General features: G+C 44.9%; 1 protein-coding gene across 1 annotated transcript in view; it reads right to left on the bottom strand.

Moving 5' to 3' along the window:
• Nucleotides 1-18033, bottom strand: part of LOC8043922 (organic cation transporter protein) — a 55149-nt gene that overhangs the window by 22995 nt on the left and 14121 nt on the right. The window contains exons 6-8 of the mRNA XM_040222152.3: nt 11297-11444; nt 8951-9036; nt 7479-7693 (exon numbers count right to left, since the gene is read on the bottom strand). Coding sequence (XP_040078086.3) covers nt 7479-7693; nt 8951-9036; nt 11297-11444 — 449 coding nt within the window. The remainder of the gene's footprint in view (nt 1-7478; nt 7694-8950; nt 9037-11296; nt 11445-18033) is intronic.

Below are 18033 nucleotides of genomic sequence, written 5' to 3'. Positions count from 1 at the left end.
GCAAATTTTGAACCCTGCTAGTGCACACCTTTCTGATCCAAAACTGACTTCGAGACCCAGTAGGTTTCAAAGCCGGTTTCAAATAAGAAAACCAACGCAAAAGTCAACTTCGAAACCTGGGATGTTTTGAAGTGATTTTTGGCGTTAGTTCCCGAAAAGATATGTCATCAGTTTGGTGGCCGGGAGCTAAAAGCATTTCATGCTTAAAATCATGCTCATCAGTGCGGCCTTTATTATTCTCTGACTGAATCAATTCTGCTTTTATATACAGGAGGGAACCATTTGGCTTTTCGAAGGCTTTACTGTGGTCATGGCGGCCTACTGGCTTTTCGGCTTCGCCCATGGCCAGAAGACGTACAATACGAGCTGCCTTCTTGAGAGGCTTTGTCTTATTCTAATCTACTCACAGCTACGGCCAGTTGCAATCAAGGTGATTAATACAATCAAGAAAACACCTGTAGCCTGATTGCTGATCACATAGTGCAATCGCCAAAGTCTGTGAAACTCCTGCCAGGATTGTTCCGATTTTCGAAATCATTAAAGGCTTTGTTTGTTTTTCTTGAGATGGCAGCTGCAAGTTATGTGGCTCACATACCTAAGTATGCTTCAATTCATGACCAGCTTTATTCGTTTATATTCGTCACATTTCTCTAGTCCTCCGTGTTGTTTCCTAGTCATCAAACTATTAGACACCTGTATGGAGTAGTTACATTTTGTTTTTACGTTTTTATCAAAACGGTTTGTGTCACCCTGTCTGGAATTCATCACCCTTACTACGAAATGTCAAATTAATCTCACGTTGAGATACTTTTTAGAAGTGGAGATGACCGGCATTAAATGTTGTTTCTTTATCACTCCTGTTCATACTTTGTATATTACTTCAGTCAAAAGACACCACCAGAGTTCAATACGCCCCGTCCGAGCACAAGCTTTTCAGCCTGGATAAGGTGAGCGTGAGTGAGCACGTTCTAAGCAGTACCGAAGGTAATGAGCGTGCACTGCTGCATTTTCAAAGTTTCAGAAATGCTCTTTTTTTAGAAAAAATAAAAGCCAGGCATTGTTGTGGTATATTCATAACATTGTGGCTTTCTTGAAGAATGCGGGCATTCTGAAGGTGTTGCCGAAGGCTTGCCAGGGTGACAGCGCGGTCGAAGGCGACAAGTGCAAGCTAGTACACGCTCTATCGCAAGCTCTTGTTCTGCGAAAGCGCTTCGCAAAGTCGCTCTTGCATGCCTGTAGCCTTTGCTGCCCTACAGTGGTAATGGTAGGCAACTCCGGCTGACACAAGAAATCATCCCATCGCTGCCACACTCCGTTTCCCTTTAAAGGGCTGGTGAACCGAAATTTGGATTTCAGAAAACGATGCAGAAGCCGTAGGCGGGACGCTACAATCCCTAAAACACTACTCGTAGTCACAAGGCGATATCTCGAATGGACGGCCGTATTTTTGGAGAAAGAGGTTGAGATTGAACGAGGCCGATGAGGCGCGTGACGTCGAGATATCTCGTTTTCTCCTCTCTCTGCTTCGCCCCCTCAAGGTGGCGAGGCGGAGAAGACGCGAGGTCGTTCCCTCTCCTTCTCGGAGAAACAAGACAAACAAATCTGTCAAATGCGCCTCCTTTTTTTTTTTTTTAAATAAGGTCATCCATTCGAAATATCGCTGTATGAGTGATGTTTTAGTGTTTGTAGCATCTTGTTACACGCTTTTGCCGCCGTGTTTTATGGAATCCAGATTTCGGTTCAACATCCCTTTAAGTGCAAGTGAAACTGAAATGCCAAGAATGAGCACGTCCTGAACGACAGTTGCACTGCACAAGCGCGCATGCTTAGCAACATTCAAAGCATGGAGCTTGCTCTTAAAGCCTCTGCATCAGGCTTCCTGTTGCAGCTCGTGGTACCGAAGCAAGCTTTTGGGCAGACACTTTTTTATAAGCAGAAACTTCACCTGGCATTGCAGAGCTCCGACCGGTACTCGGAGTACTTAGTTGCGGTACTTTAGATAAAACAGAAGGGCAACAGGTGAAGTAGAAACTTCACCTGCACCGCAGTACTCCGACCGGTACTCGGAGTACTTACTTGCGGTATTTTAGATAAAACAGAAGGGCATTGAGCAGTGCAAACTATGATTATTGTCAGGTAAGAAGTATTCAGTTGCAGTAATTGTTTTGCTTCACATACAAAAAGGCTGGAGTATGCTTAAATGCTGGGCTAGCAACCAATTGCTACCAGGGGCCCTATGCTACACGACGGGACTAAGCGGAATTAAGGGACCGGGAGCCATCCAGCGACCTGGATGCAAAGATGGGTTCAGCTTCCATGGGATTGGTGCCACCTGGATCTTGTCCCAAAGGGCCAGCAGCAGCTGGATAGCCTCGCATTGCGATGCGGGGATGGGGATGCCGAGCGAGCTCGGGGCATGCCGCCCACTCACTGTGAGGGCCAGGTGCTCCCACTGACTGGCTAGGTGCATGTTGATGAGTTCCTGGAAGGTGTTGTTAACACTTAGCCGCCGGAGCTTGGCGTTCGACGCGTACGGCGGCACCCCCAGTGCCAGCTAGTACCCCTTGCGAATAATCACGTCCATCTTGCCCTTACCTCTCGACAGCAGGTTGAGATACGGATTTGCGCAGGCGATGTGGCTCACGACGAGTGGTTGGGTCAGCCGGATCAGGTCCGACTCCTCGAGCCCGTGTCTGTGACTCGTTATCCTTCTCACCATGCGCATGACTTGCGTGGTTGTCTTGACGAGTCGGTCGACCGTGTACTTGGCTCCGCCGTCCCGCTGGAGGTGAAGGCCCCAGGATCCGAACCCGCTTCACCACCGGCACGGGGGTACCATCCTTTAACGTGAGGCGGATGTCCGCCTTCTTCTTCTTCGGGAATAGGCTTGCCCGCGCAGAGGAGCAACAGCTGAGACTTATCGGGGGCGCGCTGGAGGTTGCCGGCCTCGAGGTGGTTCTGCACCGTCTCGATGACTTCTTCGAGGAAGTCTTGCCTCCCGCTGTCCGATCCCGACGTAGCCCAAATAGTCAGGTCGTCCACGTAGAGTGGCATAGAGTGTATGCTTCATCCGGGGAATCCGTTCCAGTAGAGGCGGCTTGCACATCGCCAGGTAACAAGGTGGGTGACAGGACCGAGCCTTGCCGGTTCCCCTTGCTCGGTATCGGGATGGTGCTTGAGCGGACGGACTCGATTCCGATGGTGGCCATCCAGTTGCTCAGGAAGTCCCGCACATAATCATACATCCGGGGCCCGCACCCAGTTGAGGCCAAGTTTTCGAACACCAGCGTGTGACTGACGTTGTCAAAGGCGCCCTTTATATCCAGGGCCAGGACCGCCCGTGTTGTCGTACAGGAGATTCTGTCAAGGATATCCTCCTTGATCTGAAGCAGGACATCCTGCGTGGAGGTGTGACCAGAACCCGAAAATGGTGTTCATGGTGGCATTGAGTTCATACAGGATGGTCCCCTCAAATATCGCTGTAAACAACTCATCAGGGCATGGGCATTTAAAAAACTAAAATGGAGTGTCCAGGTCTGTGACGCTTGGCGGTATACCTGATAACCTCTATTTCTTTTGGATCCTTTTCAAGGGAGTATATTTTCCACTTCGGGGCACTTTTCTTGTTTCTGGCACTTACTACTGCAGGAACTGTTTCACCCTCACTTTCTTCTTTGCTTTCACAGCACTCATTTGATGTTAATGTGGAAGGGAATAGGCCGGATTCCACTCCTCGTTCCTACGTAAAATGTGCTGGCGTCCAATACCTGCCACAAAAAGGGTACTTAAGATTCCAAAAATGACTAAGAGTGTGTAAACATATGATGCCAGCATTTCTTTTTTTTTTTTTATTTCCAATGAGCAACATTATATTATGCCAAAACTCTCCCTAAGTGCACACTGCATTTCACAGGGCGCTAAACTCTGCCGGAAAAATCGGCACCTGCACGCAAAGGGGCGTCGTTTCCTCAGCAGTGTATTTTACCTTGTGAAATTTTAAGGCGCTCCTTTCTTTTGCAGCTAGAACATCCTTAAAAATACTAGAAATGCGTTCGCCACGGACGATTGAGTCTTCCGCCGGCAAACGCTGTCGTTTGCATACGATACGCCTTGAAATTTTCACCCCATGGTCGATCAGGCGCCGATTTTTCCAGTTGCTTTGCCATACCTTGAGCCACCCAGAAACGCCGCGCGCGCCCGTAAATTAAAAAAAAAAAAAGAAAAGAATGGAACGGCATTGAGTGTTTTGTTTACTTACCGACTTTGTGCGTGGACCGCGCCACGTTGCGCTGCCTGATGCACCCGCGTTTTGGAACTAATTCAGTTGACAGTTCCCTCCGAAGATGAAGCCCCTGAAGCCACGGCGGTAATCGGACTGGTAGGCTGTTCCCTTTCGAACGGGCGGAAGAAGACTACGAAGAATTCGGCAGCGAACGGGCGGAAACTCGATTACGTATAGCTTCAGTAGTCGACGCTTTGTTTTCTCGATTGCGTTCGCGGCGTTCACCGTGGACTCGCGCACTCGGCCGTAGCCGAACGGCCGAACCAGCTGGACCGGCTGGACGGCTGCCGGCGCGCGTTCCGACACCGTCGCCATAGCAACCACGCCGCGAGTGTGGTTGCCAGACAGAATTCACACGATTTTTTTTTCTCGTCACTCACGTTGAGTTATTAGAAGTTAGGCGCGTATCATTATAATACATTATGCTGTAAGAAGTTATTAAGGGATATGTGTACCTACCTAAGACAAATGCAGAAAAAATATTATTGAAAAATAAAATTGGCGTAATCTTTTCATATCTCGATTAAGACTAGCGTGGTCACTGGGCTAACCGATGCGCGAAATAGGAGGGCATATATACCGCTCGGGGCACTTGTTGGTTTGTATAAGTAGGATGTATGTACTATTTGTTGTGTGTTGTGCAATTGATCGGTGCATGTATCCCCGTTTTTATGTACAGTGTTGTGTGTATGTCCATGTCGTGAGTAGATGTAACCGCGCGGCGGGCAGCAAAAAAAAAAAACTGCTTTTTCTTTTTAAAAATGTTTCACTTTTTTTTTTTCGTCGCTAGATGGGGGTTGTCGCCGCCCAATTTGAAAAGTGTGGCGGTTGGTGATCTATAACTATTAGAGGGCTGGATGCCATTAGTCCATCCGTCGTGTTGATCGCTCCGAGTTCTTCGGTTCCGCTGGTAGCTGTGTCGCCGTGTTATGCTGCCTGATTGCAAAAAAAGGAGGTTAGGCGGCTTCCCCAGCGCGTGTTCTAGGTGCTGAATGCCACTGTTCACGCACAAACGTTCATGAGTGGATAACGCACGTAACAGAGGTGAGCACAGGCAATAGTTAATCGAGAGCCACACGGAGCGCGAGTGCGATACCTCCTAGCCGCTGTCGACAGAGGGTGTCGGAGCGATTCGTTGTCAACTTGTCGTCCACGGCAAGTGGGCGTTTTGTTCAGTAAAGCCAGCCTGTCGGTGTTTTGTAAAGCTATCCCTTCTTTATGAGCGCTTCTGATGCGATGAAAATGCGACCGGCATTGAGCAGGCCGAGCGAGACTTCGGCGACAGTCTCGGCTGTTCAGTCTCCAGCGGTTTCGGCCTTACTCGTATTATTTGCGGTGTTGGCGCTTGGACATAGAGATGTTTGGAAAGTTTTTTGCGCCTACAGATGACACCAAACGAGCGTGCGAGCCGTATGCTCTTGCTCCGGCGAGAAGCCGCGTACGGCTCGCCAGGCTCGTATCGCCTGTCGCATACTGGCCGCCATATTGTTTTTAGGGTGTTAGCAGTTAACACGATTTTCACTACCTCCGGCGGCTAACACCCTTACACGAATAAAGGCGTTAGCCAGAGGACGAGCCATTTACACGAATAAGGGTGTAAAAATTTTAAGTGTGCAGATAAAAAGCCGTTTTGCTCTGCCAAACCGCCACTGCGGCAAAACCGCAAGCAAATCCTGCTCGCCGAAGGCCTTTGGAACGGTCAGAAACGGTCGGATCCTCCAGCCCAAACGACCGCAGCGCCGCCGCGTACATCCGGTACCTTTCTACCCTCGCCGCTTCGCCTCAATCTGTGGCGCGCGTCGGCGCCTGATCCCACTACCCCTTTCTAGTATGCGGCGGCTTTTCCACCGCTTGGTGGTCGGTATGTCGACGGGTCATTTCTTGTTTCCGTACTTTCTGAACTGCATTTCTTTCTTTTCTTATCTAAAATACTAAACAAAAACTACTTTCATACATATTTGCAACCATTCGCGCTACTTTTATTTTTTGTATTTTGACTAAAAAATGCTTTTATTGGCTCTAACCAACCGTAAGGCAGGAGCAGGCCAGGATCGACAACGTCACCATGTGGTCACATGCCGCGCGCGTTCGGTACCACGGGGTGCCCTCGTAGGTGGAGGAGGCTTCCGCGTCGTCCGGTTAATATATGACGCACTGATATTTAGTTACTCTCTGCGTGCCCGTTGGGTTGCACGAACAACAAGAGATGTGAAAACCGCAAAAAAAAGGTAGACGTTTAAATAGAAAACAGGGCCTCTTTAAACATGATATCCCGCCTCCGCATCAGCCTCACTTTATTTGTGAATTATATCGAAGACAACGAGTACTCTGACAAGGTGCCAGGAACTATTTAATAAATCGGTGCACAAATGACGACGACTAAGCATTGCATCTTAAAGTAGAGCTTGGAATATTTAGCATTTTTAAATATAAGAATTTATATGTTCGAACCACATATATATTTATCGAGCGTTTTAGATCGTACCGAGAGCTCATCATACAAAACAAAATATAATTTAAAATGGCCTTTTTAATCAAATAGATCTTAAAAGTTTTACTTTTAGAGCTCCCTATTTTATTCAAAGGCGCCTTCCGCCAATATCGCCTTATTTGAATATAACAGTATTGTTCTTATAGATTGGTTTTAACACAAGTTTTATCATCATCTAAACGTGGTGAATTATTATCAAAGGGGCCAGGTTTGGGGGGATTGTTTACAAAACTAAATGCAAACAACAAAAAACAATGTGTGAATAATCAGCTCTTCTATTGAACTTTACTAAGCCTTGTAAAACGTTTTTTTTTTTTTTATTCTTCGGGTGGTATCTGAGCCTACAGAAGCTCCCGAATACGCGACCTGTGACGATCTCCCAAATCCCCAAAATTTGTCTTTGGTCTGAAAGAAGTCAGACTCCTAAACCTAAAATACGGCACAAAGACCGTTTTCAGTTTCTTCCTAGTGAAGTCTTTTCCCAGCATATATATGTTTTCAAAAGTTTTTGAGGCATGACCTATTTTTCTTGTGCGATTTGAAATGAAATCGGTTACGCATGTTGGATCGATATACCTCATGGATCCTTAATGCCTTATGGTGAGACCTAAACATCCGTAGCGTTCACTTTTGTCGATCGTAGAGTGCGATGAATTATAAAAATTATGACTTTTTAAAATCTTTATAGTACAGAAGACAACTTACGCTTTGGGAGAAATATGATGACCACCGAACAGAGAGCGGAGAATGCGTACAGGATGACGTAAGATGGTCGTCGTCTGATGTAGTTGATGAATAGCACAGAAATAAGCCTAACTGGGTACTCCATTGCTGCCATGAGGGCAAAGCTCACGTAAGGATTTCCCCCTAGCAGTATGCTTGAATACGTCAGATTGTAGTAAAGAAGTGTGCCCAGAATCCTGTAACAAAAGACGGACCAAGAGCTATTAAATCTGAAATATTATAAAAAGTTTTGTCTGCGTTATAAGGCACATGAGAATGAAGAAGCATAATATTTTTTCTTGAACTATACTTTTTTTTTTTAGTATGCTACACCTTAGCACACTCTAAAAAAAAAATGTCTGTAAGTCTACTTTCACGCACAACACTCGGAGAGCCAATTACCGCAACTTACGGAGGCAGCTCAGCGAATGACAATGCGGGAACGTATGTTTAGACCAAAAAACGCAGTCTGAGTTGTGGCATTCAGCAATGCAAAACTTCACGCTTGCATTGCTTAATGTCACAACTCAGACTGCATTTTTTGGTCTAAACTTATGTTTCGGCATCGTCATTCGCTGAGCTGCCTCCGTAAGTTGCGGTGATTGGCTCTCCGAGTGGTGTGCGTGAAAGCACACGCGCAGACTTTTTTAGAGTGTAGTATAAACGACAATTCACTTAACAGATTTTTGCATCGTTAGCCGCATCGTACTGGACCCTCTTGATTTTTACTCTTCATCATATGTTTATTTTTATCATAGTTATTTGTGTTCGTCAATCCTCTCCTACGGTGGCATCCCTGGTCTGAACTACCTATAAAACTACATGCATTGAGAATTGCATGTAGTTTTACTTAAAACAGCTCTGAATTGATCGTTGCCTTTCATCAATAGCGTTGGAGCAAGGTGCCGGTGTTAGGAGAGGGGGCGGAAGATCACTGCACCTTTCACAAACATTTACTAGATTTCTAGTAAGGGCTTCAGTGTTTGGAAGTGAAAACTGTCCTACCATTTTCCCAACACTCATACGATGCCACTTAGCAGCATGCTACGCTGGGTTTCTATAGGTAAGAAGCAAACGTGTTAAGAATTGGTGCACGCTCCAGCCAGAAGTACCACTCACTTATAGATCTGTATGTTTAGGAACATGGCATTCATAATTTAAACTTTCAGCAGTTAACTCATAAGAGAGTCATGTTGCATAAGGAACGATGGATGAACATATTAAAGTGCATAACCGCCTCTTAACACCCATATTAACCACGTCACCCCCTTAGTTTTTTTGCGCAGTACCTTCATATGATAGCTTATGAACTTTAATGATCGGAAGGTGTTCTCGTACCGAAAATGTCGTCCTATCTTGAATAACATTCAAGCTTGATTATATAATTTGTGTACCATAAAGTGAATAGCGCTTTGTAAGACCAGCTGGCATCGATATAAGAACTTTCTACTTACGACATGGTGCACATATTTACTGTTGTCCACCTAATGCAGGAGACGCGAAAAAGTTCAATAAAGGTGGGCTTCTTAGACGTGTTTTCCTAGAAAGCAATAAAAGAGAAACCCGCCCCCCTAAGTTAGAAAACAGAACGCTCAAAAGTTGAAAAGAAATTTTCTATGTTTTAAAATCACATTCAATCTTGCTGCCTTAAGAACACCTGACACGTGGCTACTTGATGTGTCAGGTGTCATTCCCAGGAGCTCTCTTGCAAACACTGTCTAGTGTCCGTTACGGCCGGATTATATTCCCAGGTATTAAGGCATTTATAACACTATAGCGCTGAAGTATTTCTTCGTGTTCTTTAAAGTGGATGTAAAATAATTAATAATTCTCCGTTGCCCAACATCAAACTGCGATGTCCATACACTCAGTCATGAGCGACGTTTCATATATATCTCACACAGCCTCTGTAGAGGTCATTAAAGTTTAACACATAAGGGCTACCTTAATGGAAACAATACAAAGATATATTCCTTAACATGTTCTGCATATATTGTATTAAAGAGTTTGTGACCAAATTATTATTTGAAAGGTTAGCTAGTTATTTTGTTAATTATTCAGTGTTGACGATTGTAAACAAATATACTAACTTGCTCAGTGGGACTATGAACAGTAAGACACCAACTTTTTAGGTCTTGGTACGAACTATCTGAAACTATTCATGCATCGAATGCATTCTAACACCATCATAATCTTCCTGAAATATCCAAGTCTGTCTGTCCGTTCGCTTGCGCGTGCCCCCGCCCCCCCTCCCCCCCCCCCCCCCCTCTTTCTGGACCGCGGTGCGTAAGTGGCCGGATATGTCAGAAAAGCCACTTGGATTATTATGGCGACAAAATCGAAAGAATGCACGTGCTTGCTTCGGATTTCTGCGATATATGATTATCCTACACCAAAAATAAAACGAATAATCACTCCGTTCCCAGCCCAAAGGTTCACCCCCGCGCCAGCCCGAGCACTTTCAAAATACACCGGCTAAGGCGACAGTCCCACGTATCTCCTAGTGTTACGAAATGACTATGCATGCGTAGTGCATGCATGGTGATGTTGTAGATGAGGGTGACGGCATTTCGAGAACTGTATGTTACGTTTCGTTCCCTGGAAGAACTTATAATTGTTTTCTAGACAAATTAAAACAGCCGCTCCTTAAATTACATGTGCTGTGCATAGAGGAGTTTAAAGATGATGGTTGCTGCTGTTTCTATCAGCATTTTTAAAAAGTAATTAGTACTTCTTGCACAATGTTGTATTATTGAACGTGAAAAACAGGAGTCTGTTTTTCTTCTAAACTACGCTGCCAGGACTACAGTGACGACCAAGGGTAATGTATATGCATTTAGGGTCATTAGATGCTCGTGTCACTCATCCACTTTGTACGCGCATCATGAGGTATTTCCTGACGGAGGGGCCGAGCAAATTGTGTAAGCACAATTTCAGAACTGTTATCTTCGTATTTCTTACGTGTTTTGCGGCGCCTCGAATGAGTCTTCGAATGGTGTTTTTAGCGTCCTGTTCTATTCCGTTCATGCATAATGAGTGGTCAACGAACGACGTCACATAAGTCGGTATATCATGTTGTCAGATGTATCGATCTTTGAGCTTGGTGCTAGAAGCACCGGCAGTAAGTACGAGCGAACGCCAGTGTCGCTGTCGTCGCGGAGTTCCAAATCCTGGCTGCTGAAATTCTTGTGGACTGTCAAATCAAAGTGCGACCTGCTGTAGAAACGGCGACTTCCCGCTTTACTATAACTCCTATGTCACCGCTAGGATAGCGGCACGCAACAGCATGACGCTTTATGGCGTCATCACGACGAAATCGAGAAATCACATTTTAGGACACGGTAAACACACCAGTGGGAGACGCGTTTCAGGTACCATAGCTGCATTGGACATTGTTTGAAATGAATGGCTACACACCATGGCAATTTGAAGTTATTTTAAAGAATACTTATTCTTTCCCAGATTTGCATATATCCGGACGTGCTGTTCTAAAAGGACATTTGGTTATTATTGAGAGCTATTTATTTTAGATTCATTTTCTTTCAGCATCTACTTGTTTTCGTATCTTGCAGCAATGATGCAAGAAAAAGCGTGATCGCGGAAGTGCCAAGTGGCAACAAAAGTTGCTTTCGCATGGCCTTGAAACCGGTTACTGCAATCTTTAAACATATGGCACCTTCTTATCGAACGATCTATTAAAATATGCGAAAATCTAGTTTAAAGAATCGGCCTAAAGGGAGAATACGTTATTTGGTTTCTGGCTTTTGCGTTATCGAAACATAATTTGCGTAAGCTAATACCTGGGAAGGCTTGCCCTTGAAATCTTTGATGATGTCCTCCGGCTGCACGTCCTTAATTTTGTTTTTCTTTATAGCATCTGCGAGAACGCGCTCGGCCTCCTGGTACTTGGAGGTCGCCAGCAGCCATCGAGGAGATTCCGACATAAACCTGAAATAAATCAGGTGAATCAAGCCGCCATATTAAATGCATTGTTAAAAACAACTTGTTATATTAGTCTGTAAAATATCTTTGCGAGTTTCTGGGCAGGCTTATATTATCCTGTATACAAAACTGACACATGGCGCAGAAAATAGAAAAAAACTACACCCACCCACTTGCTTATTTGCGTGTCTTAAAATAGATGGCGTGCTCGCCATATCAGCAATCCAATTAATTATGTGCGTTGTTTTGGTTTGCGAAGAGAGACACCTATTTCTGAATAAACCCCTCTTACATTATTATTTGGATAAGTACCTACTTAAGAAATAGATCCCAATTCGTTGATGTTAACGGCCATGTTTCAAACGTTCTATCTGTCACTTCCGGTGTGCCCCAAGGAAGTGTGTTGGGACCATTACTATTTCTTATTTATATAAATGATCTAACCGAAGTGGTTTCTTCGTCTGTTTCCATGAGATTGTTTGCGGATGACTGCATTGTTTTTAATGACATCAACACTGCTGACGACAATCTTGCGCTTCAAGAATCTATTATCGAGATAGAGCACTGGTGTGAAGCTTGGTATATGGATTTGAATATTGAAAAAACTGTGCTTCTAAAAGTTACACGAAAAGAACATATAAGCTCATTTGAGTATCAGCTTCACAACATTGCCATTCTTGAGGTCACTAGCTATAAATATCTAGGTGTTACCATTACTAATCGTTTAATTTGGTCTACACACATCTCAAATATTTGCTCTAAAGCTTTCGCTAAACTGTGTTTTCTAAGGCGAAAGCTCAAACACATTCCCAGTAGTGTTAAGCTCCTCGCATACAATACGTTCATCAGGTCAAAACTCGAATATGCATCAGTCATTTGGGATCCCCACAATAAAAAAGATATCCACCAGCTTGAACTTGTACAAAGAAAGGCAGTTAGGTTTATATTCAGTAAATACAATAGATTGGACTCGCCCACGGAACTTATGAGGGATAACCAAATACCACCTCTCGATACACATCGGAAAATGACTCGTATTTTATTTCTTTACAACATCCTGACATCCAGAGTAAGCTTAAATACACTCCCATATCTCAATCAACTAACTTCAAGAAAAACACGACACAATAGGGATCACGCACTACAGCCCATCTTCGCAAATGCCTTTAAGCACAGTTTTTTTCCGCGCACTATTTCGGACTGGAACTTGCTACCAGAAACCATTATTCAGTCAACCAATTTCATTCAGGAATTAGAACGGTACCTATTTCGATAATGCATTCCGCAGCAGTGGTCTTGTCTTCCTTTGTATTATTGTTTTTGTCATTTTTTCATGTGCACCCATATGTTGCACTTTTTGCCCCTCCTGGTTGGGCCAGAGAACTGGCCTGCAGTATTGTAAAATAAATAAATAAATAAATAAATAAATGTTACCACACGAGGCGATGTGGGCAAATCTGCATTGCGAAAAAGTTTCGCTTCTCGTGGGCCTCATGGGACAATGACTTAGGCATGAGCTCCCGATATAATTGAACTAAATTTTCTAACGTATTTCTTTTTAAACGTTCACGGTTCATTTAAGAGAAATGATCTGGTTCATCAGCGTAAATTGAATGAAAAAAGTACAATCACCCTCCGCTGTCAAGAAGGTGAGGTCTTATATGGGGTGTCTTTAAGGCTTAACATGTTAATTTAAAAATGCCATGAAAGCCACTAATGCGATCTGTACAGAAGCGCCATACGGCCCCGGGAACATATTAAAAATAATAATCGTCATGGTTTGTCTATTATATAACTAAGATTCGTTGGCTATTTTTGTAATTAGTGCGGATGAAGATATAGTTCTAAGCAAAAACCAAATGAGTGCCTTTGAAAGCCACTAAATAAGTAATTGTATAAACATTTGAAGCGCGTCGGAAGAGCGGTGGTGCGCTAAAGTTGCCTCTTGTGCAACAGGCGCAAGGCTATTGTAGCAAAAACACACCCGCAAAGTTGTTGTTTTGGATTTTGTCTCTATCATTCGAGATTTCGCATCGCCAGCTTTGCGTTCGTTGCACGAGTCGTAACATTAGCGCAATACCGCGCTTCCATGGCGCCCCGATTCTTTCTCAAATGCACACATCTAGTAGGTTTCGACGACACACAGCACGTTAATAGTTAATATAATAAGTTCATTTTCAATCATATTACGTTGATGAACAAATTTTAGTTGGTTATTCGACTTATCGGGATGATTAATTCTCTATATTGTATCCCCCTTGTCTTACACCTAAACAGCACAGTCCGCATTAGTTTAGATTTCACTTCCTTTTTTTAAACAAATTCGTAAAGCCATAAAAACACCACCCTGTGCATCATTGGCTTATTGCATCAAAATAATCATAAAATAGAAATTTTTGTGTAAATATTTCACAAACCTTTGGGAGAGTTGTATTTTATTAAAATTAAGGACCACGTTTGTTTGTTTGTTTGTTTGTTTGTTTGTTTCGCCTTTTGTTTGGGGGGGGGGGGCTCCGTCGATATTACTGAACTCTGATATTCGATCCTGTCAGAACACGCAGTCGGGGTTAATTTTACATATGAGTCTAAACGCCCGCTGGACCAATTATGTCTGCATATTGGTTGTATGTGTGGCTGGGTTGGTGAATGGATTTTCATTAATTGCTCTCATGTTCGCCTAAATTTATCTGATTTTCAGCGGATAGTCTGAGTTTCTTTGGTAGAAAAAATGAAAGCCGTTTACAACTCCCTGTAACGCCGAATTAGAGCGCAGCTTTTGAGGAGGAGGAAGGAAGGGTACTGAGGTTCACGTGTTTTCAGGAGGGGTGGTCACGTGACCTTGGTGGGGTCACATGACCTCCTCCCCAAGGTCACGTGGGGGTCACGTGACCTGGGGGTGTCACGTGACCCCCGTTGTCACGTGACACGTGACACGTGACCTCGGGGGGTCACGTGACCCCCAGAAAATTTTTTTCCGCCCGCTAACTTTAGCGGGGAAATTTTTTTCCGCTAGATTTAGCGGGTAAATTTTTCCGCTAGCTATAGCGGGGAAATTTTTTCCGCTAGATTTAGCAGGGAAATTTTTCCGCTAGAATTAGCGGGAAATTTTTCCGCTAGATTTAGTGGGGGAATTTTTCAGCTAAATTTAGCGGAGAAATTTTTCCGCTAGATTTAGCGGGGAAATTTTTCCGCTAAATTTAGCGGGGAAGAATTTTCCGCAAATCTAGCGGGGAAATTTTTCCACTAAATTTAGCGGGGAAATTTTCCCGCTAGATTTAGCGGGGAACTTTACCCATAATGCACCGCGCGGTTACTCTGACGGCGAAGGCGACGCTGACGGCGACGCCGACGCCGCTCAAGCCGGGAACGGGCGCTTAAGAGCTGCGCTCTAAAACGAAGATAATATTTATTCTAACCTCATTACATACGGCACTTAGTAGCTTCATGTATTAATCGGATTATTAACAACAGAGTGATTAATTATATAAGAATAAGCATTTATCAATATTTTAGGGGCATTTTACCGATCAAGTGCAGTCGAGAACCCCTATGGTCACATGCCAAAGTCGCCTTCGGTAAAGGGCAATACTCACTAAGTGTGCTAACTTCGTACTCTTATAGAACACAGAAGTACACTTCACATGTATTTTTCCATAATATAAATACCCTAATGTAATTTTAGTGTAATTCGTAATTTAGTGGTGCGGTTCGCGCGTCGTCCCAGTCCGTCGAATAAGTGAGCCTACAAAAAGTAAAGGTTTATTATATTTTTAGTAAACTAAAATATACTTAAAGTTGTTTTAAACGGTGTTTTATCAAAAAAAAAGCTGCAAAAAGTAGTATGCATTAAGCGTATTGCATTTCGACGACGGCGCAGTCCAAGGGTAACGCCTGCGTGCACGGTGCCTCGTGGAAACGACCGAAGCGTTAGAGCGTATCGGTTCTCTCAGCTGATGCATCAACGCACGATAGCTCGAGGGACCCCTCTACGACGTTCTATCGTAGGTACGTAGCATGCTTGCCTAGCCTAGACCTTGGGCCACCCCTGAGAAGGTGCTCCAGTCCGGTTGTAGCGAGATCACTTGTTTCGAAATAAGCGCAGCTGACGATCGGATGGATCTAACCAAGCTGGTCCAAACAAATGTCATGGCGCTCGTCATCTTCGTGCGTTTCCTATCACCGGCTAGATTAATCACGCACGGGAAAAATGTCTAGGCTCAGGGTGCATTCATCACGTGTGATTGGTTTGGCTGTTGGTAGCAAACGCGCTAAAGACGACGAACGTGGCGACTATGCACCCATTTGCCCCAAAAGGTGCAAAGAAGCACAAATCTACGCTGCATTGGATCGTAGCGTGGGCTTCTCTCAGACTTAATGTGAAACGAGCGTAACTTAGTTTAGTACTTTCACTGAGTACCTCTGACTCCCAGAATATAGTAGAGCAGCCTTGTCGTGGAAATTCATTTGTCTCTACAGGCAATGATAGGTCTAAGAAACCACGCAGGGCGTGGTTTCTTAGAGAGTTTTTAGTGATGCGTATGGCAGAGCGCAAGTTCGTCTACTTCTTTTGCAGGGGTTGTGATGACGTCAGGGCTCCATGCTCTGACTGGCTCTGATTGAAGGATAGTGGGTATAACTCAAGGCAGCTTGCTTTGAGGTCTACCCGCTATCCTTCGATCAGAGCCTATCACAGCCAATCAGTCAGTTCTGACGTCAAAACAACCCCTGCAAAAAAAAGCGGACAAACTTGCGCTCCGCATAGGAGCAAATGCGAGCGCTGTACGTTTGCGTTAGCGTTGCGTGCTCTACGCTGCGCATGTGAGTCGGCGCCATTCGCCAATCCAAGGAGGCGGTTTGGGGCTCCGAGCACGCTCAGTGTGAAACGTGCGTAAATGCTATAGAGCAAACGCGCCGTGCTTGCGCTATTTGTTCCTACGCGGGGATCGGTGACCGAGTGGGCTAGCGCACGCCATTTCGGAGCACGTGGAGCGAAAGGTCGCGCTGCAGAATTCAGGGATCCTGGGTTCATTCTCCACCTTTGCCCGTTTCTATCTGGATGAGCATCGTACCGGCGTGCTGTCGTGTATCACTACTGCGTGGTGCACGTTAAAGACCCCAGGCTAGCAGTTGTACTGCACTGGCTAAATTTCTCAACTACAGCAAGTGACTCGTCGCAACTTTGAAATGGCTGACCAACTACACATTTTCTAAATATCGACACAACCCCAATTACGTTCCTATACGCGATACCAAAACTCACTATTATGGTCACGCTTCTGGCTTTGCGATTTCTTTTTCGGCGTCCTTATCGAAAAAAGTGCAATCTCACTAACTTCGGGGTGACCATCGTGACTTTTAGTATGCGCCAAGAAAGTGAGAGATAGAAGGAGACGGAGGGCGCTTGGAGTCGTCAGAACGCCGAACTCTGGTTGAAATGATTAGTGGCTAGACCTAAAGCTAGCAGCGTCCTTTAACTCCTCTGCACTCGTCGAACACCTTGGAACGCGGTGTGCAGGCGTCCGGCGTTTTGCTTTTTGCATTCGTACGCGTTCGACGACTGCAGTGGCGACAAAGGCAGCTAGCCTTAGGTCTACCCACTAATCATTCAAATCAGAGCTCGGCGTTCCGACGTCCCCACGTGTTCTCGTCTCCTCCTCTCTCTCACTTTTTCTCCACATTGCGTGTACGAGTGAATGCGAGCGCGTGCGAAGTCCAACAACTGCGGTCTTTGATTGGCGCACGGCGACGACGCGCATGCGTAGAATGGAGCACGCAACGCTAATGCAAACGCAGGGCGCGTGCGTTTACTTGAATACTAAACTCGCTAATATTTAGCTCGGAACTGTCCACGCCTAACGCTTTTTAGGCTGCCATTGACTATAGTACAAAGCACGCAATTCCCGGTTTGGAGAAGGTCAAAGATCTACCGCCGAGAAAATTCTCGGGGCAGGGGGCTTTGCATATCAACTCGCGCTGAATGTGTACATGAATCATCCTCTTTTTCACTGATATTTGGTTTTTTGCAAGCATTTCATCATTCACCTTTCTTAAAATTTGATGCTACTCGTATGTACGATCTTAAGAATGGCCCTCCATGTCACTTTTAAACATGTACTTAAACACATATTACGTTCAAGCATGTACGTAAACAATGCGTTGTCATAACCCGAAACGCCATCCACTGACACTCTCCCACAAGTCCTCTTTGAATCATTTTCACCATTTGTTTTTGTTTCTTCCTGCACAATGCCATCTCATCATCGATAAGTATAAACTACATGTAAGCGATTTGGCGAGCGACGAGGTCCTGCTGTCGCACGATCGGCCGCGTGACGATGCAAACCACGTGAAAGCGACGGGAGCAAGGGACCAAGGCGATGACCGACGTTTTCTAGAATGACGAGGGACAATGATGCGGGACAATGAGAAATCTCCGTCACTCGTCCCTGATTCGAGTCCCTTTTCGCCGTCGCTCGTTTCGTCGCTCGCCACTCGCTAACATGCGGTTCAGCCTTCATTCGCTGCGGCGCAGTACTTCATTGTGTTAGCAAGATGGTTTTCTGCGGCGCTGCCTTTCTCCTGAACCAAAATAAAT

This window comes from Ixodes scapularis, unplaced genomic scaffold (genome assembly GCF_016920785.2).
Source record: "Ixodes scapularis isolate PalLabHiFi unplaced genomic scaffold, ASM1692078v2 PGA_scaffold3__209_contigs__length_174095766, whole genome shotgun sequence".
NCBI lineage: Eukaryota > Metazoa > Arthropoda > Arachnida > Ixodida > Ixodidae > Ixodes > Ixodes scapularis.
This window is presented reverse-complemented; position numbering and strand designations above follow the sequence as displayed.